The sequence below is a fragment of the Triturus cristatus genome, chromosome 9, assembly GCF_964204655.1.
Source record: "Triturus cristatus chromosome 9, aTriCri1.1, whole genome shotgun sequence".
NCBI lineage: Eukaryota > Metazoa > Chordata > Amphibia > Caudata > Salamandridae > Triturus > Triturus cristatus.
This window is the reverse complement of record NC_140592.1, coordinates 738,781,682-738,809,336: the sequence shown is the minus strand read 5'-3', so window position 1 is coordinate 738,809,336 and position 27,655 is coordinate 738,781,682. Positions and strand designations below refer to the sequence as shown.

General features: G+C 47.0%; 1 protein-coding gene across 3 annotated transcripts in view; it reads left to right on the top strand.

Annotated features, from left to right (window-relative positions):
• LOC146798685 (uncharacterized) overlaps nt 1-27,655 on the top strand; it is a 415,733-nt gene that overhangs the window by 88,852 nt on the left and 299,226 nt on the right. For all 3 annotated transcript variants that reach the window (XM_085625984.1, XM_085625983.1, XM_085625982.1), the window contains exons 3-4: nt 19,445-19,641; nt 19,941-20,050. In XM_085625984.1, coding sequence (XP_085482110.1) covers nt 19,445-19,641; nt 19,941-20,050 — 307 coding nt within the window. The remainder of the gene's footprint in view (nt 1-19,444; nt 19,642-19,940; nt 20,051-27,655) is intronic.

Below are 27,655 nucleotides of genomic sequence, written 5' to 3'. Positions count from 1 at the left end.
ACGATGTTTGAGGAGGTTATATTTTAACCTTTTCATAGCCGTTATTGAGAGATTTTTAATATAGTTAATGCTCCAGGAGTAGGGACTATATCTCATAACAACTACCTTGCTGCTAGAATGTGGAGAAACCTCTCTACAGAAGATGAGGGGTTCTGAAAAAAAGGAAAACGAGCTGTATTTAAAAAAGAAAAAAGTTGTCTTTATTGGAATACGATCAGAGACCTGGTGGTCTGCTGACCCCAGCAGGCTACCATTCCTGTGATGGCATCCATTTGCGGTGACTCGCAATTTGCAACCTACCTCATTAATATTCATGAGGCAGGTTTGTGAGAAGTTGGCCTGGTATATGCTGGTCACTAGTTAAAGTGGCCACCTTGCACCAGTATAATTTGAATCTTATGGTAGATAGGTTTAAGGCAACCTTTTAAACAAAGCTATCCTATTGGTATCTGTGGAGAGCAGCCTTCAGGCTAAGTCTCAGAGGAATGTAAAGCAGCTTGTTTTACCTTATAATCTCTTGAATCACTAAATGAAAGGACACCACACAGGTATATATATAAAATATATATGTATTTATTACTAGACACACTCTACTAATCTCATGAGATTAGAAGTCAAGGACATATGCACAAATCAACATTTCAGAACAAATTAAGCACTTATATGGCTGGGGCCCTAGGGGCATACCAGATCATATACTAACAAAGAGGTATAAGAAAAACGACTTGAGAAGGGAGAAGGCCTAAGGTCTTCAGAAGCGCTGGGGCCTCACTAATCCACACAAGGCAGGTAACTAAAGGACCCATGGGAGACGCATGCAGTGTGAGAACACAGCCGCGGATCCCAATAGACTTCAACTGAGAAAGTCGCGGTTGGAATTTTAAAGTTTTAGGATACTTCGGGAGAGTCTACAAGCAAGTCACTTACAGGGTAAGTAGTTCTAGAGTCAACACAGGAGCACCGGAGTACTCGAGTTACCTCACCCAGGGAAGCCGGGTGCATAGGTGTCTTTTGGTGTCGGATCGTGGCTTCGTTTTCAATGGGAGCCAAAGAAGACTTGCTGCTTGTGAAGACAGGGGAAGTGTCCGGTGGAATCCAAGGCTGGATTCTGAAGAAAGAAGACCTGAAAGCAGAGGAGACGGTGTTCAAAGTCACTTGCCAGTGACCCGGGGCCAGGAAGCTGGATGCCCACAGTAGTCGGGTGATTTCAGGTGATCACGGGTGTCTTGACTCTTCAGCCAAGAGGTCCAGGAGGCGTCGACAACGACCAGGAGCTGGATTCGGAGTGTCCCACGAAGTCTGCAGCTTACTGAGATGTCGGCAACCGTATTGGAGCCAACAAGTCTTGGGAACAGCAAGTCTCGTGGAAAGTGAAGAAAGTCAGCGGTGCAGACCAGCAAGGTCTGAGGGACTCACCCAGCAAGGGTAATTCAGGGCAGGCCTGGAGCAACCAGGGGTGCCCTTTAGTTCTGTAGAAAAGTCTTCAGGGGACCCACAAGCCAACCGGCAAGGGATCACGAAGACTCCTCAGGAGGATTCACTTCACAGGAGCCCACAGTCACTCGGGAAGAGGTAGGCCTCTGATATTCGAGGGAGATCCTGCTGGAGGCTTGGGCCACACGTGGTCTAAAGCACAAGTTCGTAGAACGTCGTGAAGGGATTGCACTCGACAATAGTGCACGGTACCCGGGTATTGCTGTTCCTCGTCACTCGTGGGGTCCACTCGCCTCAGCTTCGCTGGGGACTCACAATGGCTGTCGAGAAGTCAGGAAATCCACTTCCTGGGCTGAAGGGACTTCGGACTCCGGCGGGAGCGGGAACGTTTGCGACCGTTGATGCAAAGTTTTGGTGCCTGCCAAGCAGGGGAGTCACTCCTTGACTCCAAGGGAGGTTCTTCAGTCTTCCAAAGGTAGTGGAATGTCGAAGGTCCAGGATTCTTCTTTCAGAGCGTCGTCCAGGGATATCTAGTTTGCAATGGCAAGGGTTCCCTAACTTATACTACAAGGAAGGGAGGGACTAGCTCTATGACCACCCCTATGGGATGGTCAGGGGAGTGGGTGGCTACACCCACTTCCCTTTGTCCAGTTCCATGCCAGAGCTGGGGCTGGTAGCCCCTGAACCGGTTTTAGTTGGCATATGCACAGAGGAGCCTACTGCTCCCCCAGTGCAGGACTTCAAAGCACTCTAGGAGTGCACCCACCCAGCCTCAATACACTAAATCCTGTCTGGAAGGTGGTTACACCTCCCTGTGACAGGATGCCTATTGTTGGGCCTCCTCCACTGCGAGTTTCGGTCAGCAGCAGGAGGGCAGCCCAGTGTCTCTGCTGGTGGCATCCATTTTGTGATGCCAGGGCTCTTCAGGATTCTACAGTGTTTCCACAGTGGGTACATGTCTATCCCTCTAGAAGGGTGGGATCATACTCCCACACCAGTTACTGGTGTGGGGGTATGATTCCAAAGCGTTTGATACCAAACACGACATGTTTTGAATCAGCCATCCCAAAGTTAGCATTTACCGCTAGGTTATAATGCACTTAAGGGTATATGGTTTAACCGCATCCACAAACAGCTACAGAGAATGGACTCTGAGAGCTGTAGAGGGGCCCTGCTCAGGCAGAGGCAACCCCTCACATAGAAACCAAGCACCCTGCCCTCAGGATTGTTAGGGCCTGCTTTAGGGGTGACTGATATGTTTATATGTGTGTGTAAGGTGAGATATAGGGAACCTATACATCAGTGAGGAGTGCTAACACTACCTCACCCAGGCTGCAGTAGCAGGCCTGTGGTGTCAGATTTAGTCTGCTTCCCAGGGGTGGCATAATACATGCTTCAGCCCCTGGTAGGCCTGTGAAGTACCTATGCCCTTGGTACCTAAGGTACCATATACTAGGGGCTCATAAGGTACCACAGTATCCAATCACTAGTGTATCTAATATGCACTCCAAGTTGTTTAGAGAAGACAGAAAGGCTGGGGCCCTGATTAGCAAGGTCCCAGCCAGCAGACTATAGCCAGAAACCAGTCTAAACATCAGAAAAAAGTGGGGGTAACATAAGTGCAGATCCTACTCTCCTACACGACCCCCTCAAACGCAGGGACACTAAACTAACCTTGACCAGTTGAGTCTTCGTGTTTTAACTGGAAATACCTTGAGAGTCCATCTGCATTAGCATGTTGGGTCCCAGGTCTATATTCCACTGTATAGTCCATCCCCTGTAGGGAAATGAACCACCTTAAAAGTTTTGGGTTTTCACCTTTCATCTGTTTAAGCCATAGGAGGGGCTTGTGGTCAGTCTGAACTATGAAGTGAGTGCCAAACAAGTATGGCCTCAGCTTCTTCAGGGCCCACACCACAGTAAAGGCCTCCCTCTCTATAGCTGACCAACGTTTCTCTCTAGGGGTCAGCCTTCTGATTATAAAAGCTACTGGCTGGGCTTGACCTTCATCATTCAGTTGAGACAGTACAGCTCCCACACCCAGCTCAGAAGCATCTGTTTGGACAAGGAACATTTTGGTGTAGCCTGGACTCTGTAAGATGGGGGCAGTGCACATGGCCTGCTATAGGTCTTCAAATGCCTTCTGACAGCTAGCTGTCCACTGAACCTTTTTTGACATTTTCTTTGAGGTAAGATCATTTAAGGGGGTTACTATAGATCCATATCCCTTAACAAACCTCCTATAGTACCCAGTCAGGCCCAAAAAGGCTCTCACCTGTGTCTGGGTGGTTGGAGCAACCTATTCCATGATGGTTTGGATTTTGCTCTGTAAAGGCTGGACCTGGCCTCCACCTACAAGGTGGCCCAGGTACACAACCTGACTTTGCCCTATCTGGCACTTGGTGGCCTTGATAGTGAGGCCTGCTTTTTGCAGGGCCTCCAAAACATTTCTGAGGTGGACCAGGTGATCCTACCAGAAGGAACTAAAGACAGCAATATCATTTATATAAACTGAGCAATAAGTTTCCATACCTGTCAGAACTTTGTTCACCATCCTCTGAAAAGTGGCAGGTGCATTCTTCAAACCAAAGGGCATCACCACAAAGTGGTAGTGCCCACCAGGGGTCGAAAATGCTGTTTTGGCCATGGCATCCTCAGCTAACCTGATCTGCCAGTAGTCAGCTGTTAGGTCAAATGTACTCAGATACTTGGCTGAGGCCAAAGTATCAATCAGTTCATCTGCCCTGGGAATTGGATAGGCATCAGTCCTGGTGACTGCATTGAGGCCTCTGTAGTCTACATAAAACATAATTTCTTTCTTACCACCCTGGGTATGAGGTTTGGGTACTAGGACTACTGGACTAGCCCAAGGGCTATCTGAAGGCTCAATCACACCTAGTTCCAACATTTTCTGGACTTCAGTCCTGATACAGTCCCTGACATGGTCAGGTTGCCTGTAGATTTTACTCTTGACAGGCAGACTGTCTCCAGTGTCCACCTCATGGGTGCACCAGGAAGTCTGACTAGGGGTCAGGCTAAACATATCTCTAAACTGTTGCAAACAAAACTTGTCTGCATTCAGGTTGCTGATGATCAGTGAGGCTGCTTGCCAAAGCAACACCATCTACTGACCCATCATCAGGGTTCTGTGAGAGCAGGTCAGGGAGAAGGTCACTCTCCTCCTCCTGTTCCTCATCAGTTGCCATGAGCAAGCCCATGTCAGCCCTGTCAACATATGGTTTCAATCTGTTGACATGGAGCACCCTAAGGGGGCTCCTGGGAGTTCCAAGATCCAGCAGATAGGTGACTTCTTCTTTTTTCTCAACAATTGTATGGGTGCCACTCCACTTGTCTTGGAGAGCTGCTGGGGCCACAGGCTCCAACACCCACACTTTCTGTCCTCACTGGTACACAGTCAGCACAGCCTTTTGGTCATGCCAAGTTTTTTGTAGTTCTTGGCTGGCCTCCAGGTTTTTAGTTGCCTTCTTCATGTATTCGGCCATCCTGGAGCGGAGACCAAGTACATAGTCCATCAGGTCCTGTTTGGGAGGTTTGAGAGGTAACTCCCAGCCCTCCTTCACCAAACATTATGGACCTCTTACAGGATGCCCAAACAGAAGTTCAAATGGGCTGTAACCAACCCCCTTCTGTGGAACCTCCCTGTGTGCAAACAGAAGGCAGGGAAGTAAAAGGTCCCATTTCCGCCTAAGCTTTTTTGGGAGGCCTTTAATCATTCCCTTTAGGGTTTTGTTGAAACGTTCAACTAACCCATTGCATTGTGGGAGATAGGGAGTATTGAATTTATAATTTGCACCACACTCCTTCCACATTGCTTTTAGATATCCTGACATGAAGTTGGTACCTCTGTCAGATATGACCTCCTTTGGGAAACCCACTCTGGAGAAAACTCCAATGTGGGCTCTTGCCACCACAGGGGCTGTGGTGGTCCTCAGGGGAATTGCTTATGGGTACCTGGTGGCAGGATCCACTACCACCAGGATAACCCTCTGCCCAGATGCTGTTGGAGGGTCAAGGGGACCAACAATGTCAATCCCTACCCTTTCAAAGGGTACCCCCACCACAGGTAGTGGTATCAGGGGGGCCTTTGTTGTGCCACCTGACTGGCCACTGGCTTGGCAAGTGACACAGGAGCGAAACAACTCCTTGGTGTCCTCTGTCATATGTGGCCAATGAAAATGTGGAACAAGCCTGTCCCAGGTCTTGTTTTGGCCCAAGTGACCTGCTAAAGAGATATCATGTGCTAGGGTCAAGAGGAACCCCCTAAACTTTTGAGGTATTACCAACCTCCTGGTGGCTCCAGGGGTTGGATCTCTAGCCTCAGAATATAGGAGTCCCTCATCCCAATAAACTTTATGGGACCCACTAGCACTCCCAGCAGCCTCAGCAGCAGTCTGCTGTCTGAGGAGTTCAAGAGAGGGGCAGCACTGTTGCTCCTTGCTCAGATCGTCCCTAGAAGGGCCCCCTGCCCCCAAGAACTCAACCTGATCAGGCTCAAGTCCCTCTGGGACAGTTCCTTCTTCAGGATCTGCTTCTCCTCCCTCAGGAGGGGAATCTGTGATCTGAGACAGAGGGGAAGGTACTGCCTTAACCCTACTGCTCCTCCTCTTGGGTAGCATCTGGTCCATAGTTTCAGGATCCAGAGCTGGTTCAGCTTTATGCATTTTGGCCTGTGACCTGGTCACAGCAAATACCTCTGCAGGTATGCCCAACATCTCAGCATGAGTCCATAACTCTACTTCAGACCAGGCTGAAGTCTCTAGATCATTGCCCAATAGACATTCGACAGGGAGGTCTGCACTGACTACTACCTTCTTGAGGCCAGTTACCCCTCCCCAGGAGAAATTCACAACTGCCAGACTATGGTTGGTCCTGACATTGCTTGCATTGGTAACCTGGTACATTTCACCCAGGATGATCTGCCCAGGGCCCACGAGATCCTCTGCCACCATGGTGACACTAGCACCTGTGTCCCTGAATGCCAAAGCCTGTTTGCCATTTATTACAGGCTGCTGTTTGTATTTGCCCAGATTGTTGGGGCTCACTAGGAAGGGCATATAAATGTCTCCATCACAAATCGGCAATGCCTGAGTGGGTACTCTGACTAGGCCAGAGTCCACTTCAGAACCCAGGGTCAACCCTACTACCCCCTTATTCTGATTACCACCTCCACCAGTAGCTGTACTAGGGGGAACAGTTGCCTTAGGGGCAGGAGTGGTGGTGGTTTGGTCTTTGGACTTGTTACAGTCAGAAGTCCAGTGCCCTTTCTGTTTACAGAATTTGCACCAGGGCTTCTTTTGGCCTTTCCCTTTGTTAGACTGAATCCCCACCGGATGCAGATTTTTGGGGCCCTTGTGAAGACTTCTGGTCTTTTGACTTATCCCCACCTTTCTCAGAGCCTTTAGGATCTTGCTTCTTAGTGTCACCCCCTTGGTTCTGGGTTTTCTGCCTTACCCTGGTTCTGACCCATTTGTCCGCCTTCTTTCCCAATTCTTGGGGAGAGGTCAGATCAGAGTCCACCAGGTACTGATGCAACAACTGGTTTTGGCAACTATTAAGGATCTGTTCTCTCATCATAAGATTATACAATCCCTTAAAATCAGTAACTCTACTACCAACCAGCCAACCCTCCAGAGCCTTGGTTGCACAATCTACAAAGTCAGTCCAGTCCTGAGTCTGTGCTTTCTGGGTGTCTCTGAACTTCAACCTGTACTGTTCAGTGGTTAAGCCAAACCCATCTATTAATGCACTCTTCAGGACTCCATAATCATCAGCATCATCTTCTCTAACAGTGAGGAGCTTGTCTCTGCCTTTATCTGAAAAGGAGAGCCACAAGATTGCTGCCCACTGTTTCTGGGGGACCTGTTGTACTCTACAGGCCCTCTCCATAGCAGTTATCCATTTGTGGATATCACCCCCACTCTGGTAGGGTGGAACAACATTGGACAGGTTCCTATGGTCTGGAATGTAAACTCTGACTCTAGGGACACTGTTGCTGCCACCAGGGGGTTCTAACCCCTCTTTTCTAGAAGCTGTCTGGAGCTCATAGGCTTCTCTACCTAATGCCAACTGCTTGGCCTTGAGGGCAACTCTTGCTTCCTCATACTGCAGCAGTTTGTACATTCTTTCAGAGGAGGTCTCTCTTCTAGGAAGGTATAAGTTCCTCTGCTGGACAGATTCCCTGCCAGAGTGATATGAGTGGTCAGATTCCCTTGAAGGGGACCTATGCCTCTCTTCCACTCTGTCAGTTCTCTTAGGGAGAATTCCTCTGTCCTTTTCAGATCCCTGTGGATCTGGTCCTTCAACCACAGAGTCCAGGTCATCTTGATTTTCATCATCTGACCCAGAGACTATAGCTGACCCACCCCCTGATTCAGACCCCTTAGCTCCTGGAGCTAATTTAAGATCATCTGCAGTCAGCAGATCTATCAGGTGTAGTGTGGAGGGACTCTGTCCTATCCTCAGGTGCCTTGCAGCACACATGGCTTTCAAGTCAAAGAAAGTCATGTCCTTATACTCAGGTTGGGTGGACCCACTGGTTCCAACCCTTAAGGACATTCTAGTGTTGTGCAGTGTTGTACTACCTACACTAGTTTGTGGCCTACTGATCCTAGCTTGAGCTGTAGCAAGGGTGTGCTATCCCTTCACACACAGCTCTAAGTTCAGTAGAACTTGTTGATACTAAGCTTGACTTTATATGTACCTTGAGTACCTTTAGTGGTTTTCAGTTAGTAATTCAAATAGAGATTTTCTGGCAAAACAATGGCAAGCTGTAATCCCACACGCTGCCCACCAATGTGAGAAGTTGGCCTGGTATATGCTGGTCACTAGTTAAAGTGGCCACCTTGCACCAGTACACTTCGACTCTTATGGTAGATAGGTTTAAGACAACCTTTTAAAGAAAGCTATCCTAGTGGTAGCTGTGGAGAGCAGCCTTCAGGCTAAGTCTCAGAGGAATGTAAAGTAGCTTGTTTTACCTTATAATCTCTAGAATCACTAAATGAAAGGACACCACACAGGTATATATATAAAATATATATGTATTTATTACTAGACACACTCTACTAATCTCTTTATGAGATTAGAAGTCAAGGACATATGCACAAATCAACATTTCACAACATATTAAGCACTTACATGGCTGGGGCCCTAGGGGCGTACCAGACCATATACTAAAAAAGAGGTATAAGAAGAGAGAAGGCCTAAGGTCTTCAGAAGCGCTGAGGCTTCACTAATCCACCCAAGGCAGGTAAGTAAAGGACCCACGGGAGACGCATGCAGTGTGAGAACACAGCCGCGGATCCCAATAGACTTCAACTGAGCAAGTCGCGGTTGGAATTTTAAAGTTTTAGGATACTTCGGGAGAGTCTACAAGCAAGTCACTTACAGGGTAAGTAGTTCTAGAGCCAACACACACAGGAGCACCGGAGTACTCTAGTTACCTCACCCAGGGAAGCCGGGTGCATAGGTGTCTTTTGGTGTCAGTTTGCGGCGTCGTTTTCAATGGGAGCCAAATAAGACTTGCTGATTTTGAAGACAGGAGAAGTGTCCGGTGGAATCCAAGGCTGGATTCTGAAGAAAGAAGACCTGAAAGCAGAGGAGACAGTGTTCAAAGTCACTTGCCAGTGAACCGGGCCAGGAAGCTGGATGCCTACAGTAGTTGGGTGATTTCAGGTGATCAGAAGTGTCTTGACTCTTCAGCCACGAGGTCCAGGAGGCGTCGACGACGACCAGGAGCTGGATTCGGAGTGTCCCACGAAGTCTGCAGCTCACTGAGGTGTCGGCAACCGGATTGGAGCCAACAAGCCTTGGCAACAGCAAGTCTCGTGGAAAGTGAAGAAAGTAAGCGGTGCAGACCAGCAAGGTCTGAGGGACTCACCCAGTGAGGGTAAGTCAGGGCAGGCCTGGAGCAACCAGAGGAGCCCTTTGGTTCTGTAGAAAAGTCTTCAGGGGACCCACAAGCCAACCGTCAAGGGATCGCAAAGACACATCGGGAGGATTCACTTCACAGGAGCTCACGGTCACTCGGGACGAGGTCGGTTTCTGATTTTCGAGGGAAATCCTGGTGGAGGCTTGGGCCACACATGGTCCAAAGCACAAGTTCGTAGAACGTCGTGAAGGGGTTGCACTTGACAATAGTGCACGGAACCCAGGTATTGCTGTTCCTCGTCACTCGTGGAGTCCACTCACCTCAGCTTCGCTGGGGACTAACAATGGCAGGAAATCCACTTCCGGGGCTGCAGGGACTACGGACTCCGGTGGGAGCGGGAAAGTTTGCGACTGTTGATGCAAAGTTTTGGTGCCTGCCAAGCAGGGGAGTCACTCCTTGACTCCAAGGGAGATTCTTCAGTCTTCCAAAGGTAGTGGAACGTCAAAGGTCCAGGATTCTTCTTTCAGATCGTCGTCCAGGGATATCTAGTTTGCAATGGCAAGGGTTCCCTTACTTATACTACAAGGAAGGGAGGGACTAGCTCTATGACCACTCCTATGGGAGGGTCAGGGGAGTGGGTGGCTACACCCACTTACCTTTGTCCAGTTTCGCGCCAGAGCAGGGGCTGGTAGCCCCTGAACCGGTTTGAGCTGGCATATGCACAGAGGAGCCTACTGCTTCCCCAGTGCAGGACTTCAAAGCACTCTAGGAGTGCACCCACCCAGCCCCAATGCACTAAATCCTGTCTGGAAGGTGGTTACACCTCCCTGTGACAGGATGCCTATTGTTGGGCCTCCTCCACTGCGAGTTTCGGTCAGCAGCAGGAGGGCAGCCCAGTGTCTGTGCTGGTGGCATCCATTTTGTGATGCCAGGGCTCTTCAGGATTCTACCGTGTTTCCACAGTGGGTACATGTCTATCCCTCTAGAAGGGTGGGATCATACTCCCACACCAGTTACTGGTGTGGGGGTATGATTCCAAAGCGTTTGACACCAAACACGACATGTTTTGATGCAGCCATCCCAAAGTTAGCATTTACCACTAGGTTATAATGCACTTAACAGTATATGGTTTAACCGCATCCACAAACCGCTACAGAAAATGGACTCTGAGAGCTGCAGAGGGGCCCTGCTCAGGCAGAGGCACCCCCTCACATGGAAACCAAGCACCCTGCCCTCAGGATTGTTAGAGCCTGCTTTAGGGGTGACTGATAGGTTTATATGTGTGTGTAAGGTGAGATAGAGGGAACCTATACCGCAGTGAGGAGTGCTAACACTACCTCACCCAGGCTGCAGTAGCAGGCCTGTGGTGTCAGATTTAGTCTGCTTCCCAAGGGGTGGCATAATACATGCTTCAGCCCCTGGTAGGCCTGTGAAATGCCTATGCCCTTGGTACTTAAGGTACCATATACTAGGGGCTCATAAGGTACCACAGTATCCAATCACTAGTGCATCTAATATGCACTACAAGTTGTTTAGAGAGAACAGAGAGGCTGGGGCCCTGATTAGTAGAGTCCCAGCCAGACTATAGCCAGAAACCAGTGTAAACATCAGAAAAAAAGTGGGGGCAACATAAGTGCAGATCCTACTCTCTTACAAGGTTGGATTCTGACTCACTACAATTCGAATTTTAAGAACCGACCTATTAGTACATAAGTTGGTTCTTGCATATCTTTACAGGTTCCAAAAATGCTGATTGCAATAATTTGTGACCAGATATTCATACATCTTTTCCACTATCCTGTAGAAGACTTTTAATGAATCACTAAATGTTCTTCCTCTGATTTGGTTTCCACCTCCCTTTTGAAACTTTGCTAAATGCTGAGGGTTTTTCAGAATATTTAATAGCTGAGACACCTCTCTAAGATGGAGAGGATTCCTCTGACTTATGGTCCATCTACATAGCCCCTCATATTGTTCTCACGGGCAGTGGTTTTGTTTATGTGTTGCACAAGTATTCTGCAAAACATTTTATACTTTTAATTCGCATTATCACTGCGCTGCTTCACTTTTCACAATTGTATCCCCATTTGCAATTATCCTATGTTGAATGCAACATAAATGCTTAATTTGATTAGTTTATCTTTCTCAGTTGTGCGTCTGTTATGTACGGCTTAATTCTTATCTAACTGAATTACAGCTAAGACTTTTGCTTTTCAATACAAACCCCTTTTAGGGGGCATTCAAATATATTCACTGTGTATATATATATATCTATACCTATATAAGCAGGTACGCCTCCCCACATGAAAGGAAGCGCGAGACCGCACTCAGTGTTTCAAAAGTCAAGTGAATTTATTGCGGCAACCCGTTTTGATTTGTGACAAAGACCTTCTCAGGTCGAAATGCAATGCTGCAATAAATTCACTTGACTTTTGAAACACTGAGTGCGGTCTCGCGCTTCCTTTCATGTGGGGGAGGGGTACCTGCTTGGATTTAAACACGGATCTGTATTTGTGACACCGCACCAGTCCCGCTTGGGGGATGTGACCGGCTCCTTATGGACAACTTGCGCATCCATCCATCCATCTAGCTCATAATGACTTTGATGCCCTTCTGTAATATGTAAGCATACCAAAAGGTAAAATTCCTAAAGAGATCGGCTATGCGTTACCATACGCTTTACCTTTGATGTGTCTTTCTGGGTTAGCTCCCAACACCTGCAGTCGGGGATTGGCTTTTTCTATGAACATGTTCTTTATATATATGGCTGACAAGATTACATTTAGAAAGTTACTATGACTGACTGCGCAGTTGGAACATGGGTGACATGTCAAGGGCAAGACCCTCTGCATCTTTGATCATTCTACAGATACGCATGTGCCCTTCTAGCTTGAATCTTTGCCATTTCTTAAATCTCCTGGACTGACGTGATGGGCAGCTCAGATTCGAATATTAGGGAAAAGCCTCTACCATTCTGTTTCAGAGAAGCAGCTTTGTCCCTCTGTCAAGTAACCAAAATTAAAAACCCTACGAGGGTCCTGGGGTACCCCCTGCCTGCGGATCCGCTGGTTGCGGTCCTGGGCCTCCGGCCGGAGAATACGAGAGCCATGACGGGGCGTGACCGACACCTTAGCCTACACATGCTATGCGCCGCCAAACAGTCGGTGGCACTATATTGGAAAAAGGCGGAGACGCCCTCCATCAACGTATGGTTTACTCGCCTGTGGCATGTGGTGGCGATGGAGCTGCTCACGGCCCGGCTTCAGTTCCGGGATACTCAATTTAGGAAACTCTGGGCGCCCCTGGTGGACCACCTGGGGCGGTTGGAACATGCCCGAATGAAGCCGCCACGGCTGCGGGCCCTGAGGTTCTTCGAAGATGTTATATGCCCGGCGGATCCGGGAGATCATTGGGGGCTGTCGGGTGGTGGACGGGGAGAGCCGGCCACCGCCCTTCCACCCACTGGCGAGGAGACTTCGCCTCTACTAAGCCGGGACGCCGCGGTTCCCGCTGTCTAGGGGGTAGGGCAGCGGATGCTTTTGGCTTTCCCCGCGCCTAGGACGCTTTCCCCCCCCCCTCCCCTCACCCTCCCTGGCACCCTCCCTGTTTCCCCATTTTGTCCCAGGTTCTCCCCCGGTTAGTTGATTGTATTGTGGGTTCTCCTGATCTTAGGGACGGCCCCGGGGGCCTGGCGCACCACTCTAGCGCGGTCAAATCTGAACTGCCTTATGGCCGGCTTCTTGCGGGTGGGCCTCGTCTAATGGCAGCTGTGCCGCCCCTCACCGGATAGAGCCCACTTGACAGATACGGTGCTCCTATCGCCCTAGGCCCCCCGCTACTGCATGCTGGAGGTGTGACCATGAGCGGCTGGAAGGGAAGTGGGAAGGGTGGGACCCCCGTCTGTTGACCACTTGTTTAGATGTTGCCTCTCTTCCGGGGCGGGGGTGGCGGCGCACTTCCAGTAATTACCTGCCAGGCACAGGAGGCACTGAGGGGTTTCCGCACTCGGTATCCTGCAACAGGCCGATCCTACCACGGGGCATGTAGTCATTTTCTGAGTCTGCTGCTGACCTACGGCAACCCTGCGATTGTTCATCTCTGCTGGTATACCCTGGAGAGGCCCCTGGGTAGGGGGATTTGGGGCCAAGGGACCTTGAGCATGATAGACCTGTACCTCCAGCTGTACCTGGGTCGTGGCATATCCTTTTGATTGGTCGGGCCCTCGCCCATTGTTGCTTGATTGTGGTAGCTGCCGGCCCCTGTGGTTGTAGGCGAATCAGCTGTGTAATGCTACAGGAGTGCTCCTTTAAATTCAATAAAAAGTTGTATGTAAAAAAAAAAAATAAAAAAAAAAAAACCCTACGAGATCATCTCTGCTCCTTGGATTTTTTTTGGAATAAAAACTATTATTCAGATATCTGAACGCATCTTTTAACATTATCCAGGGTCGTGAAAGTCCAAGCAATAAATAAAAATGCATTTAAATTATGCATTTATATTATCACATTTGTTGCGCCTTAAAGACAAAGGTCAAATGTCAAGCTATGCCTTCTGACAAATTTGTTTTATATGGGGATTGATGTTTACAAACTCATCTCACCAGGGCTTTAAGTGGTATTTAAAAAACTGTGAGGGGGTCTCTAAAAAGGGGGTGGTAAACTTGCTAAATCGGAATGTGCGCTGTACAAAAAACTTTCTTGTGTTTCTTCTAATTGCCCATAATTTTGCTCCAGGTGTAGTAACCGTGGCCACACATAGGGTGCACCGACTTACCTCTTAGTTCACTAATATAATTCTCATCAGAACAGGGAAGGAATGTTTGTCAGTGCATGTTTAAAAACTCTTTTTTAATAAATGCCTCTCAATGGAGTGATATAATGTGATGCACCAAGGTAAAAAAAAGTACTCTGTGAAACACACTTTTTAAATTTTGAATACAGTTTATTAAATTCAAACATGTTGCACAATTTATATTTACAGTCCGATCCTGACCACAGCAGGCACTACCGAGTACACATCATCCCTGGAGGACGCGAATACATGCATGCAGAAGACATGGGGGGGATCCCAGGGGAAGCTTACCCATCTATTTAGTTAATTGAATCCTGACATTTCCTTAACATGTTGTGTAATTGCTATCAATAGCAGACGTGTATCAGTTTGGTGAATGTTGAAGGCTAACTTCCATATCATTGTTGAAAGAGCGGTGGGGCGCATGACACACTCCAAGCTTACCTGTTTGCCTTTGAGCAATGGCAGTGCATGTCAATGAATGAATGAACATGACAAGCTGACTGTGAATCCCCACAGATGCGTCTCCTCCATGCCACATAAATTATTACATGACATAAGTGAAACTTACCAAATCCCGGCTCATGTGTGGAGTAATTTGTTTTGTTAAACGTAAAATTAATACAGTTTGGCATTTACGTCAGCACGGCTTGTGTGGCTCTGCATCAGCCTGGAGGCTAAACACGCATCACATTTGTTTACTGACTTGTTTGATCCCAGAAGGGGTTACCTCCAGCACCAAGATAGATATAGGCACCCATCCTGGAATCCTGCCTTTTGAGCTCAAAACATTATATGGCAATATCAGGCAGTGAGGAGGAGGAACAGGTGCGACAAAAAGGGGAAATGCACAGTCTTGAAATCATTACTTAAACCTATGTCAGTCCCTGCCAAGTGCCATCCATGACTCACCTTTTGTCGAACGCGGTATCTGTCCAGGTATCATTACGTTTTGTTAACAATACTCCACCCAGCATCAAAGATCAGGTAAGTAGCAAGAAAGGTCTGGTTCAAAAGACATCAAGCTAGACAGCTGTAGGAGGCTCCAACGTGGCCTAGCCACGTTGCTCTAATTGAGCATAGAAAAGAGGCATGGCAGACCTAAGATGCCTTCAAAACAACACCCCAGACACTCCTCTTCCAGTTACATTTCATTTGCCCGGATTGTGACACTGGTGGCAGAACTGTTACCAGTGAATCACGTAGTATGCGGTAAGGTTTTAGGCCTGCCCACCTCTTGGTATTACCAGCCAGGGTATAAAATGGACAGGGCATAAAAACAGAGCTCGATAAGGACCCGTTTGGATGCTTTAAGCCTCACTAGCGCTCCTCAGGAGTTCACAAAAGTGATGGCGTGGTCACTGACCATCATCTTAGGAGGTAAGGAATCACTTTGTTACCATACCTCAATGACTAGATCCTGAAGATGGGCTCGTCTCCGTTAATCGAAGACCACCTCCGAATGACAACAGAACTCCTGACATCATTGGGTTCTTCCATAAACGAGTGCAGTACCACCTGGTTTCCTCTCAGAGTTCCTCGATGTGGTGAGTTCAGGGCTTTCCCTCTGCATCAACAAGTCCAAGACATTCAGGTTATGATCCCGATGTTTCAGGCTCACTCCTTGATCCAGTTGAGGGTGGTTCTGAGGCTTTTTGGCCTCTTAGCCTCGTGCATCCTGCTTGCCAACAAAGCCATGTGACAAAATTGGGTTCTTTAGTGGAACATGAAGTCCAGTGGACCACTGGTCTCACCCTATAGAGCAGGAGTTCCCATCCCGGGCATGGGAGGCGCTGGTGGTGGAACTTCAGGGGCTGATGTCTGACGAAGAGGGAGAAGGGAGCACATCTGACCGACAGGAGGAAATGGTGAGCGGGGAGTAGGAGGGGAACCGTGGGGAGCACTGGACGCATGAGGCGCGGTTAGACATGGGGGAAAGCCCAAGTTGCCTAGGGAAGGTTTGAGCACTCATACACGATTCATGGCAATGGGAGGGGCGCATCAGGAAGAGGGCTGGCAGAGGGGGGCACACTGACATGGGTTGCGGGAGGGAGGGGGAGGGGGGGCTCCACGCAGGATGGGTGACTTTTCTTTTGTACAATTGGTGGCATGGTTAAATGTAAACTCTCCGGTGGAGGGCGTTGAGCAATTGTATTGTGAGGTTGATATGCAAATAATAATAAAAAAATGTTAAAAAAAAAAAAAAAAAGAGCAGGAGTTCCCAACCTTTTCTGTAATAAGAGCTACTTATGTTCAGTGAAAATCACCCTGAGCTACTAATATTGTTAGAGTTGTAATTGTAACATTAGTCAAGATTACTTTAGTAGCCACCATATGCAAGGTTACCATCAGTAATCACCTCAGTACATCAGGAATGTTTGCCAGCAGTAATGTAAAAAAGGCTTTGTCAATGTGGAACGCCTCTACGTGGGGAATACTATTTTTCTCCAAACATCAGTTTATGAGACCTGAAAAAAATACATCTTGATTACATGCTTTTCAGTTTTGGTGTAAATATACTAATTCAACTAGGAAAAAGCTTCTAATGTAGTAGGCTAGGCAGCACATAGAGCTACTCAAAGGTAGCTGGTGAGCTACCTGTAGCCAGTGGTTAATTTGTAAAAAAAAAAGATAAGTGCCTGGGCTCTCCTCAGGAGGCAGCTTGCATCACCCCATTACTCCTGTTAGCGCCGCCTAAAACAGAACTAATTACTAACCAAGAAAGTTGGGAGATGATGTGGCGTAATGGCCAGAGCTGCCGACATCGGAGCTGTGGAACCAGGTTCAAGTCTCGGCGTTGGCTCAACATCTTGTGATTCTAAGCAAATCACTCAATCTCCTCGTAAATGAATGTGTCCTTAACTGGTGCTCATGAAAAGCGCTGGTGTTGATGATTAAGTGCCGGTGTTGAGCACCGGAAACCACCGGCTCAAATTAAGAGCTGCCTGAAGCTCACAAGCTAATGGAAAATCCTGCTACAGAGGGAGGGATGGCTATCACTCATTTTCTCTGCCTGTGTCTGTCATGTGAGGTAGGGCGGACACTAGCAGAGAAATGTTAAACGGTCCCTATGCATAGAGAATACGCTCCCTGCACATTATGGCCATTTACCTTTTGTTCAGAGAAAACACCTGCCTAGGAAGTTTGTTTTGTTTGAGCAACAAAGTGTGCTTAGCTGGAGCTTTAAACATGGCGCATGGTAGGCGAACATTCAATACTTTGTACTGCGCCACCATGGTGGCAACTCCATTTATAGTATATAGAGATCTGTGCCAGGAGCAGGGAGATCTCCAAATATTGTGGTATGCCCTCTGCCAGGGTGGTGGAGACTGTCACCTCTGACCCACCCTAGTGGAACGGAGAACAGTCTGCCATACTTTAAATAAGGTGCTTTTTGATCTTTATTTCACATGTCTGCTTCATCGTTCATCCATCTTCCTACAAGAAAGGAAGCAGTCACCTATCATCAGTCTTACTAAATGTATTGACTGACCTGTCATCTGGAGTGCCATTTTCATCCTGCTCCTTGCATCTCCTCCCTGAGCAGTGTAACTATTCTGGGTGCTATGATGCGCTCTGCAAAACAAACTACAAATAAAGAAATACATGAAATAACCTGCTCATGTTTTCACTTAAGCTTTTTGAACTAATTTTCTCAGGTGCTCTGAAAACTGCATTTTATGTGGTAGCCATATTAGCTGAAAGAAGAAAACTACAGGTTGTCTTAAGAGACTTACATTTTTTATATAAAAAATAAAGTTGATTGCATAACTCATCTAAACGAATGTGTGTCTCCAAAACGTTCTGAATCAATGTTCAGAAATGTAAACTAGTTTCTGCAACCTAGATATTTTGGACTGGTAAAACTTTTTCTTGCCAACTTCTCTTTAAAAAAAATGTTTTATCATTTCTTACATTGTTGTGGGAAAAGTGTAGCAAGACATTTTTCATTATTTGTGTGGAGATGTAGTTGCTTTTGTTGTTCAGTTTTTAGGATTTAACATGTGCTTAGCTCTTTGGAGTTTGCAGATTTTTGAAATGTTCCCGCTCAGAGAGCAATAGATTGCCAAATATCTTAATGACTGCTAAATGGTTTTGTACCAAATTAAAAATGGAACACAGAACTGAGTAAGTTCTTGGTGCACTCCCCCCAAAAAAATCACCAGGCAATACATTCCTTTTAGTGTCGTTGTTCTATGCAAAGAGTTTTCCTTACCCTCTATAACATGTGATAGACCTTCAGTGTCAGTCAGACAACAGAGAGAATCGGGTAATAGGAGCTTTTGTCTACTCTCGGGTATCTTCACCCTCAAAGGGAATGGCTGTGGTATCTTTCAAGCCTGTTATTCCACTTGCATGTCTGAGGTGGATGAGGGGCTTGGGGCCTAATTTATATGTTGGCATTATCTGTACTCCATTGTAACGGCAACAGAGAATTCATACCACCAGCATAATGGTCCGCCCGTCTGATTTAGATGTAGGTGAATCATAGGTTTGACTATGGCCGTAACTGCTTAGTCACCACAATAGCCAAACCTCTCCAATGGCCCAATGGAGTAGAGGGCATTGGAAAAGTGGCTATATATCTGCCCACCTAATTAAGATGGGTGGACATATAGCCATTTTTTTACTGTCCATTGTATGAGGGACGATAAAATGGTAATAATGCTCCCCTCTCCATTGGAGATGACTCCTGTGGCAAGGGGAGCATTACATTTTTTATTTAAAAAAATAAAATCCCGTCTTCGGATTTCGTTTTGAAAAGAGAAAAAGAAAACTTTAAGTGCATTGCTGCATCAGCCCACAATTAAATTAGGCCCCTAAACTCTCATCTGGGAGGGAAACAAACATCCTCCAATTTCTGGAAGACTCTCTAAATAACGAGTGTAATCGACCAACTGAATATCCACGTCCCAGTAGAGATTATTGTGGAGGAAATTCAGCTGTATGAATCTACTCTGTTTTTAGAGTTTCCACCAGAAACTGGAGAATTTCCAAATACCCCCAAACTGCAAACCAGGGTTTGTGGAGTGTAGGAGATACTACAGGAAGTGACCTTTACTTCACTTTCTGTTTGTGAGAAGAGTGTGAGATGTTATCATTTAGTGAAAAGAATTGTATGTGTGTTTCTATCACTGAGAGGAGTGCTAAATATTTGCTATCAGATGGGTAATGGAAACTCCCACATAGCGAGAGGACTGCTAGATGTTTTACCAGCAGAGTAGGGAGGTAGGGGCAAGTGTATTGTATGTTGTTTTCTCTTTTCCGCTCATTGTGAGAAGTGTTATCTCTGTAAAAGCTTTTTATTTCTGTCTTTTCTTTTTCTCCAAGTATGAGGAGGGCCGAGCTGAACTGGCTGCAGTGACGCAGGAGAAGCAGAACCTGGCAGAGGTGTATACAGGCTCAGAGCGGGCCCGGCAGCGGCTAACCCAGGAGCTGCAGGTGAAAGAAGCCCAAGTGTGCAGCCTTCAGGGCCTGTTGTCCGCCGCCAAGAAGGAGATAAGCAGCCTGGAGCAGGAGCTAAAAAGGTGCATACGCATACTAACTATTTCTTTAGATGACGAGTGCCTACCAGTGGAGACAGATTGCCTCTCACATCCTTTTTCATGGATGTAAATTTACTACTTTATCTTAGCTCAAGATTTATAACACTACGCGTTCTTCTAGGGCCACTGGGCCCTGTGCTGTACAGAGTCTGCCTGATTATATGGCCCCATGATGATTACAGTTACAAAACCTGATTGATGAAGGGGCTTGAGGAAATGTGCTGAAAATAGTGTTGCCTGTGTGGGATCTCAGTCCTCACCCTTCTCTTCTTTTTGCACAGATGCCGAGCTGAGTTGGAGAAGCTTCAAGCCTCTGTCAACCCAATAGAGTCACAGATCTTCTTGACGCCCCCCTGGAGCTGCAGTGGATCACCAGTACCAACTGGAGAGGGTGAGTAACAGTAGGCACCACATACGATTGGAGCTTACCATCAATTCCCACCAGAGATCTGTCTCAGATGCCACCTTGACACACCAGATGTTGAGGTGACCTCTCATTGCCTTTGGTGGCTTTGCTCTGGGGCTCAGTGACCTCACACGCATCCTTCTTAGGGTCAGTAGCACAGGATCTCTGACCCTCACATAAGTCTTTCTTTGGTTGATTCTTACTTTGTCCCTGGGCCTCCTCATATAGACCATTCTGAACAGCCTTCTCCTTCTGATGGTCTGCTCACCCTCTGTAGATCATGCTGGTTTCATTTGTGACAGTGTCACTCTGCCCCTTCAGCAGTTGGTTAGCCCTGACAATCTCAGTGTTTTGCCTCAAGCAATAAACTAGGGGGCAGTTTGAAACACCCCAGCGGTAGGAAGTGAGATGAAGGTGCATAACCTAGAACGGAGTATAGAAATCTAAAGAAGAGGATTGTTTAAGCTTGTTCCTACCATTATCTTTCTTTTGCACTTCTATTCTTTAACATTCTACATGCACATGCATCATGTTTTAATCTCTAACTGTTCCAGTAATGGTGAGAATTTGGTAGCCAACTCATCCTTTAAACTATGTGCAGTATAGCACATTTGGAGTTTTACTTTTCTTTCCTCCTTATCCCCTCACAACTCTTGCACATTTTTACAGTTTTTTCTTTCTTGCTTGTTCACAATTTTTGATTATTCACAGACTTTATTTATCTGTGTTTATGAAATTTTATTGGGTAGTGGTCTTTGAGACTGAGTACCAAAATAAAACAAACAACCTCTCCATTCTGCCCTTGGTTATGTACTTGACCTTCAGTGATCCCTCCCCTTTATAATACATTTGACCCCTGACTTTTCCTGTGTTTTTCCACCCTCTCAAACCTCTGTTTTTTCTCTACAGTATTTGACCCTCTGTTTGCTGCTCACATTATTATCATTTTCTTTTTGTGGTTTTATATTATATTGGTAATTGTATAACTGTTTCCTAAACCTCGTGGGGCCTGAAATGACTCAAGTGGATGAGTAAATATCTGCTGTGTTTTTTATGCATACTTGGTGAAAGATTGAAAGTTTGCCCCAGTTGTGCCAATCATGTTGCAGCACAGTATTGCATGAATAGTGTAGGGGAGGACGGTTGAAGATAATATTGCAACTTGCCTATAGAGAATAGTCATTCTTGTGGGTTGTGCTCAGTCGGTATTATAATTCAGGGGTTTGCAGCATGTGCTGCTGTAGATTTCATGCTTTGCCCGCTCTTGCCCTCTAGTGTGGTGCGCAGATGTTGAATGTGGTTCTCTTTATAGTAGAGGTTTCGGATTCGAGGTGACTCATTATCTCTCCCCAAAACCCCAAAGGCACCAGGTCAAAGACTCCACCTTAAATGTATTTTTCTGCCGTTGGGTTCAGATTTACTTTTTTTGGAGTTCCCGGTTTGTTGTGTGAACGAAGCCAATATTCGACTAGAATTGCCTCAGATGAGACTTTGACAATGTACGAACCCCCAACGCTTCTGAATCAATACATTCCAGAGGTATTCGAGGCCAGGTTGTAAAATAATGACTTGAGGGGTGTGGATTATGAACAATTCACCCTTCCAGTTCTGCCATAAATGCAACAGCAAGTTCCTGTGATCAGTCCGGCACAGGATCTGTAACTTTTGCTTACCAAGGGACCACAAGAAATTTAACAATTCTGCCTATAAAAATAAAAAGACTTGCCATTACAATATGGTACCTCTTTTGGCAAACTACAAGATCTAGTGACGAAGCTCTCCAAGAGCTATTGACGAAGGAAGGCGTTGAAGACATTGAGAGAAGTAATCCAACAGATAGAAGGGAGAAATACATAAGGAAGGGTACATAATCCAGTAGTTAGAAGGGAGGCCGATACGGAATCCCAGGATGCCAAATGGTGCAGAGCCTAGAATATGTGTCGTGAGAGGACTCCGACTTCAGGGAACAGATATTTCCAGGGCCCCCAGTGAGGCCCAAACCCAAGACAACAGACTGCACCTAAATCACCCACACCATCCAAGGATCTTCACCACAGGATTCATCCTAGATAGGAGTCTCGACTCCCAGGTAAGCATAAGCATCAAGAGAACCAGGCTAGGAACCTTGATGTGGTGTCAAAAAGGAGACCTTGACAGTTGGCTGTGACCTCTGTCCCCAAAACCAGTCAACTTTAAAAACACATTTCAGCTCTGAAGGGGCCTCAACACCAACAAGTTAAGTATTGATGCAGGGAGACCCCCTTCTTGGCGCCAAGATCCAGAGACACCCACCTCAGAACTAAGGTTGACAACGAAGTCTAATTTGAAGCCAGCCCAGCCAACTAGTGAGCATACACCATCACAAGAACAAGGGCAGTCTGATATTAGACAGAAGGATTTACATTGATCTTGTCACAGGGCACATACTTTCACATCACCTACAGCAGACTCTAGCGGCACGAGTACACCCATAGAAAAGAAAGCTCACCTTCGAAGAGACCATATCTGGGGTGTTTGGGTCTTTCCCCATACCAAAGATACATATGCCTGGACCCCCTAGCCCTCCCCCACTTCCTCATTCACCTGGGCACTCTCACTCACCATATCTTTCACTGTACATGGACTCTAACACTGAGCATGTTTTAGGCATTCCTGTTCTGTGTGAAGAGCCCATGCCTATGGAATATTGTGATAACCCCTGGCATAACTAGAGCATGAATTCCTAGGAGGGCCCATCTTTGCAGCCCTATCCAGTAAAATCTTTCACCGTGGACAACACTACTGCTTACAATGCCATCATCCAAAAAAAGGCTGATGTCTAAACTACTTGTGAGGAGGAAGACAACTTCTAGTGGAGATGCGCTCAAAGACTAAATGTCCAGTCTAGTTTGTTTCAATGTAAAAAGCATGTAGAAGTGTGCAGTAGAAAACTTGAGAGACCTAATAAAACAATGGTTTTCACCCTAAGAGTTGAGAAGAAGTACAAAGCAGCATCAGAAGATCTCCTGTACATTCAGGGTCTTGTACAACCTCATTCCCCGATTGTTCATACAGCCTGGAAGAGGGCCTTCGCCTAGGGCACAAAGGATGCCCCACCACCACACAAAGAAAGCCAGAAAATTGGTGCAGGTGGGAAGGGCAGCTACACAGCAGCGCATTACCAACACCTGGTTAAATACCTGCCTGAAGCCAACTGGGAAAAAGGCAAGAAATTGGTACAAGAGGGGACAATCATAACCAGTGCCAACGTCTGATACACTCTAAACGTGCCTGTTACCACGTTCAGGGAGACATACACATCCTGTTCAGAAGGCATACCTGTCTCAAGATCTCCAGTTTCCAACTACAAGTCCTGCACCACTTTTTTGAATATGCCATTTGATGGAGAACACCTGTTTGGTCCACAGGTGGACATGTTGTTAGAAAAGATTTTAAAAAGACAGACACGTCCTAGGTTATAGGGCCACTCCCGAAAACGGCAGGTTGGGTTATCAACACCAACAGGGGAGAGGAGAAGCAAAACATGAAGCCGCACTGCAGCGTCCTGCATTTCTCGGCAGGTTGTTTCTTGACCCTTAGTCATAAGTGAGCATTATTACAAATACCTCCCTGACTTGGTGGGGCAGTTGACCTCCTCAACAGTTACAGCTATACTTCAGTCTTCTGGAACTAATGCTAGTGCAACTTGCACTATGAGCAGTTTACACTGTGATTCGCAAAAAGACAGTGTTCATGCATACAGACAACATGAGCTGACATGACCATGCTCATGTTCACTGATGGAGTCCAAGAGAAGGAAAGTGACCCCCTTCTTGGCCTACTGTCAAACAACCCACAGGGTGGGTCAGTTAAGGGTGTTGTTCTGTCTGACACACTTACTGCAAAACAGCAATCTGACTAGAGGCAAGTCCTATGTCAGTTTGCTAAGCTCTTTTCCTTGACTCGTGGTCAGACAACATGATATACCCATGATGTGGACACTGGTGACAGCCCTCTTGTCAAAAATAAGATTGATAGCTTTTCAGACCAAATTAAGGCTTTCATTAAGACTGAGGTCAGCAAGTTGTTGGGGCTTGGGGTTATTGAACCCTCTGACAGTCCCTGGGAGAGCCAAGTGGCACTGGTCCAAAAACTCCATTTTAAAGATGGGAAACCTGAGAGGAGGTTTTGTGTGGATTACAGAGGTCTAAATGCAGTTACCAAAACTGATACCACCCGATCCCACGAGCAGATTATCTAATTGACAAGCTGGGTGCAGCCAAGTTTTGAGTGCCTTTAACTTAATATCAGGGTACTGGCAGATTAGACTCACCCATGGAGCAAAGAAGAGGTCAGCATTTTCGACCCCAGAAGGCCACTACCAATTCAGAGAGATGCCTTTTAGATAAAAAAATGCACCTGCCATGTTTCAGAGATTGGTGAATGGAGTCCCTTCAGGCATGGATGGCTTTAGTGCAGCATGTCTAGATGATATAGCCGTCTTTAGCTCCATCTGGAATGATCACATAGGTATACCTCAAGGAAGTGCTAAAGGCCCTGCATCCGGCAGCCCTAGTTATCAAGGCCAGTAAGTGCCAGATAGGGGAGAGCTCTGTTGTGTACTTGCCCACCTTGTAGGCAGAGGCCAAGTCCAACCTCTTCAGCCCAAGATTCAGACATTCTGGACTGAGAGGCTCCCAAAACCAAGACTCAAGTCGGGGCTTTCCTTGGCTTGACTGGGTACTACATGAAGTTTGTGAAGGGTTATGGGACCATTGTGGCTCCACTCACTGAGCGTACCTCTAAAAAGCAGCCTAAGAAGGTAATCTGGACCACAGGATGCAAAAAGGCCTTTTACACCCTGAAGGAGGCTATGTGCTCAGCACCAGTACTGAAAGCACCTGACTATGGAAAGGAGTTCATTGTTCAAATAAATGCTTCTGAACATTGTATTGGGGCAGTGTTGGCACAAACAAATGATAAGGGACAGGGTCAACCAGTTGTCTATATCAACTGGCGACTCCTCCCTAGAGAGCAGCATTGGAGTGCAATGGAGAGGGAAGCCTTTGCTGTGGTTTGGTCTCTGAAGAAGCTTAGACCCTATTTGTTCGGGACTCACATCAAGGTTCAAACCGACCACGGGTCTCTCAGATGGCTGATGCAGCTGAGAGGTGAGAAACAAAAACTGTTGAGATGGTCGATTTCCCTATAGGGTATGGACTTTTCAGTGGAACACAGACCAGAGACTGACCATGCCAATGCAGCTGGCCTTTCCAGGCTTTTCCATTTAGACCTAGCAAGGGACATGTTAGTTACTCAACACCTTTTGTCTGGGTGCCGAGTGGGGGTCGTGTAGGAAAGTAAACCTTTTTGTATAGTCACCTCCCACTTTTTGCTCCAAATGCTGATGGTTATGCTCTCTCTCAAAACTGTTATGTTGGACTTGGTAATCCCAAATTGGCAAATACTTCACCCCCTTATAAACCCCTAGTATATGGTACCAGCGGTACCCAGGAAATAGGTGGTAAAGGGGTCTCCAGGATGGCAGCACAGTTTTATACTATCCTGAGGTACTCAAGTAAACTACTGACAGCAGGCCTGCCATTACAGACTGCAGGTGCAGTGCATATTGCTTGAACTTGACTATGCCCTCACCATGTGTGGCACAGTCAATACACTATGTTTAATATATGCCAGACACCCTTAAGGAAGGCCTCCTGAGATCAGGAGGCAGGGTGCAGTATATTAAATGTGAGGACATGTAAGTGCAAGCCTATATGTTCCTATAGTGGGGTTCCCCATTAAAACTAATAGTAAAGTGTTAGCGGTCCATACAATAACATGGACTGCCACTCAAGCATTCTCGAGGTTGGCAGCTCCATTATGGTACCGCCGAAATATGTCATGTTTGGTATCAAACAATGTGCCTTCTCACCCCTGACATGAATCTCGTGCGTTGGGTGATGTGGCATGCACCCAGGTGGCTACCTTAGAAGTTGCCCACCTGGTTGCTCCAGCTTCTCTGTTCTCTGACTGGTCAGCCCACTTGCTACCACCAGTTCAGGATTCTGACCTCCTGCCAGGAAGTGTGAACACTCCCAGGAGTCAGGAACAAAAGCTTGGGCATGAAAGAGGTCACACCTCCCTCCTCACAAGCAGGCTAGTGAAGTGGCACCTCTAGACGTTGAGCTTCCAAGGCTGCAACACCTCTAATATACATAGGGGCTGACTCCTAGTGGTGGAAGCAGCCCTCCCCTTGTCCTAGGCACATTTGCACCTGAGCAAACGGGGAATTAGTTAAGAAAGGAGGTGTACACCCCCAGGAGGCTAGCCACACCTCCAGGGGGATCAGCCTGGTCTGTACACTAAAAGTTGATTTCTGCCACCCTTAGGAGTGGGAGAATAGAGGGTTCTGGGTAGAAAGGGTGACCCTCACCCCCGGATGTGGTCACCTCAGGGCTGGACTAGCTGCAGTGACTAGCTACCCATTGGCTAGCTCCCACAGCCCTAACTCCCCTAAATCTAGGATTTAAGGGACCCACCCCGACACCAGAACCTTACTTCTGAACAACCTGCATCGAAGAGGACAGAAGAAAAGCCCCGCACCAGCTACGACAAGACTTGCCAAAGCAAAAGAGTGATTCCCTGTACCTGTGGCAATACTCTTAGAACTGCCTGATTGAGACTCGTCCTAGGCTATCTCTCGGTTCCCCCCGACAGAGACACCCATAGACTTCCCTGGATTAGTGGCACTAGTCCCCGCAAACCGCTGGTAAAACAAAGCTCCGGATCCTAAGAATTGCTGGCCATTGGGCCCTCCAAGGGATCGCCCAAATGCAGATGGTCTAGTACATTGTGGGAACTTTACTACTGCCTTTCACAAGGTTAGAGGCAGCTACCGTGTTCCCCTGGGCCACTGGATGTTGAAGTTCCTTTCTGCACTGCCTACCGCTGTCAAGGCTTGTTAGTCGTCTGTTCGGCAACTAACCCCTTTATTCGGCGCTGCATCAAAAACGAATCCCATCCGACCTTCGACCACAACCACACCGTGGTTGTCTTTTTGCATCTTTTTCCCCAAGTAGCACCATTTCAGTGGTAAAAGCAGCTCTCCTGTGGCTCCCCTTCAGCACCAAGGACAACCAGGACAACTCTGTACCCAGGCTCCACGGGCCAGGTAAAATTTAACTGCCTGTTGTGGCTTGCTCCTGGGACCCACGTCACCTTTACCCTACAAGGGTACAACGCAACTGGACCTGTAAGTGAACGATTGTCACTAGTGGTTTTTCCTATCGACGGCAATGGTACATTTTCACTGTATTCATTTGCACTGATACTCTATTGTTTCAAAAATCTATACCTTTCGTTATAGGTATGCTATTCCATTCGTTTTGGTGTCTAAATTAAGATAAAAATACACTCTATTTTTATAAATTGGTGTCAGAATTCTCTCGAGTCGTGTCAATTACTCATTGTCCATGTTAGTACTCTGAAATGCTTAACACATGTTCCTCTAGTAAAGCCTGACTGCTCTTTGACATGCTACCAAGACTAAGCTAAGGATTTATTAGTGTGAATCCAAGGACCATCTTTGGGGTATCGTGATAGTATTAC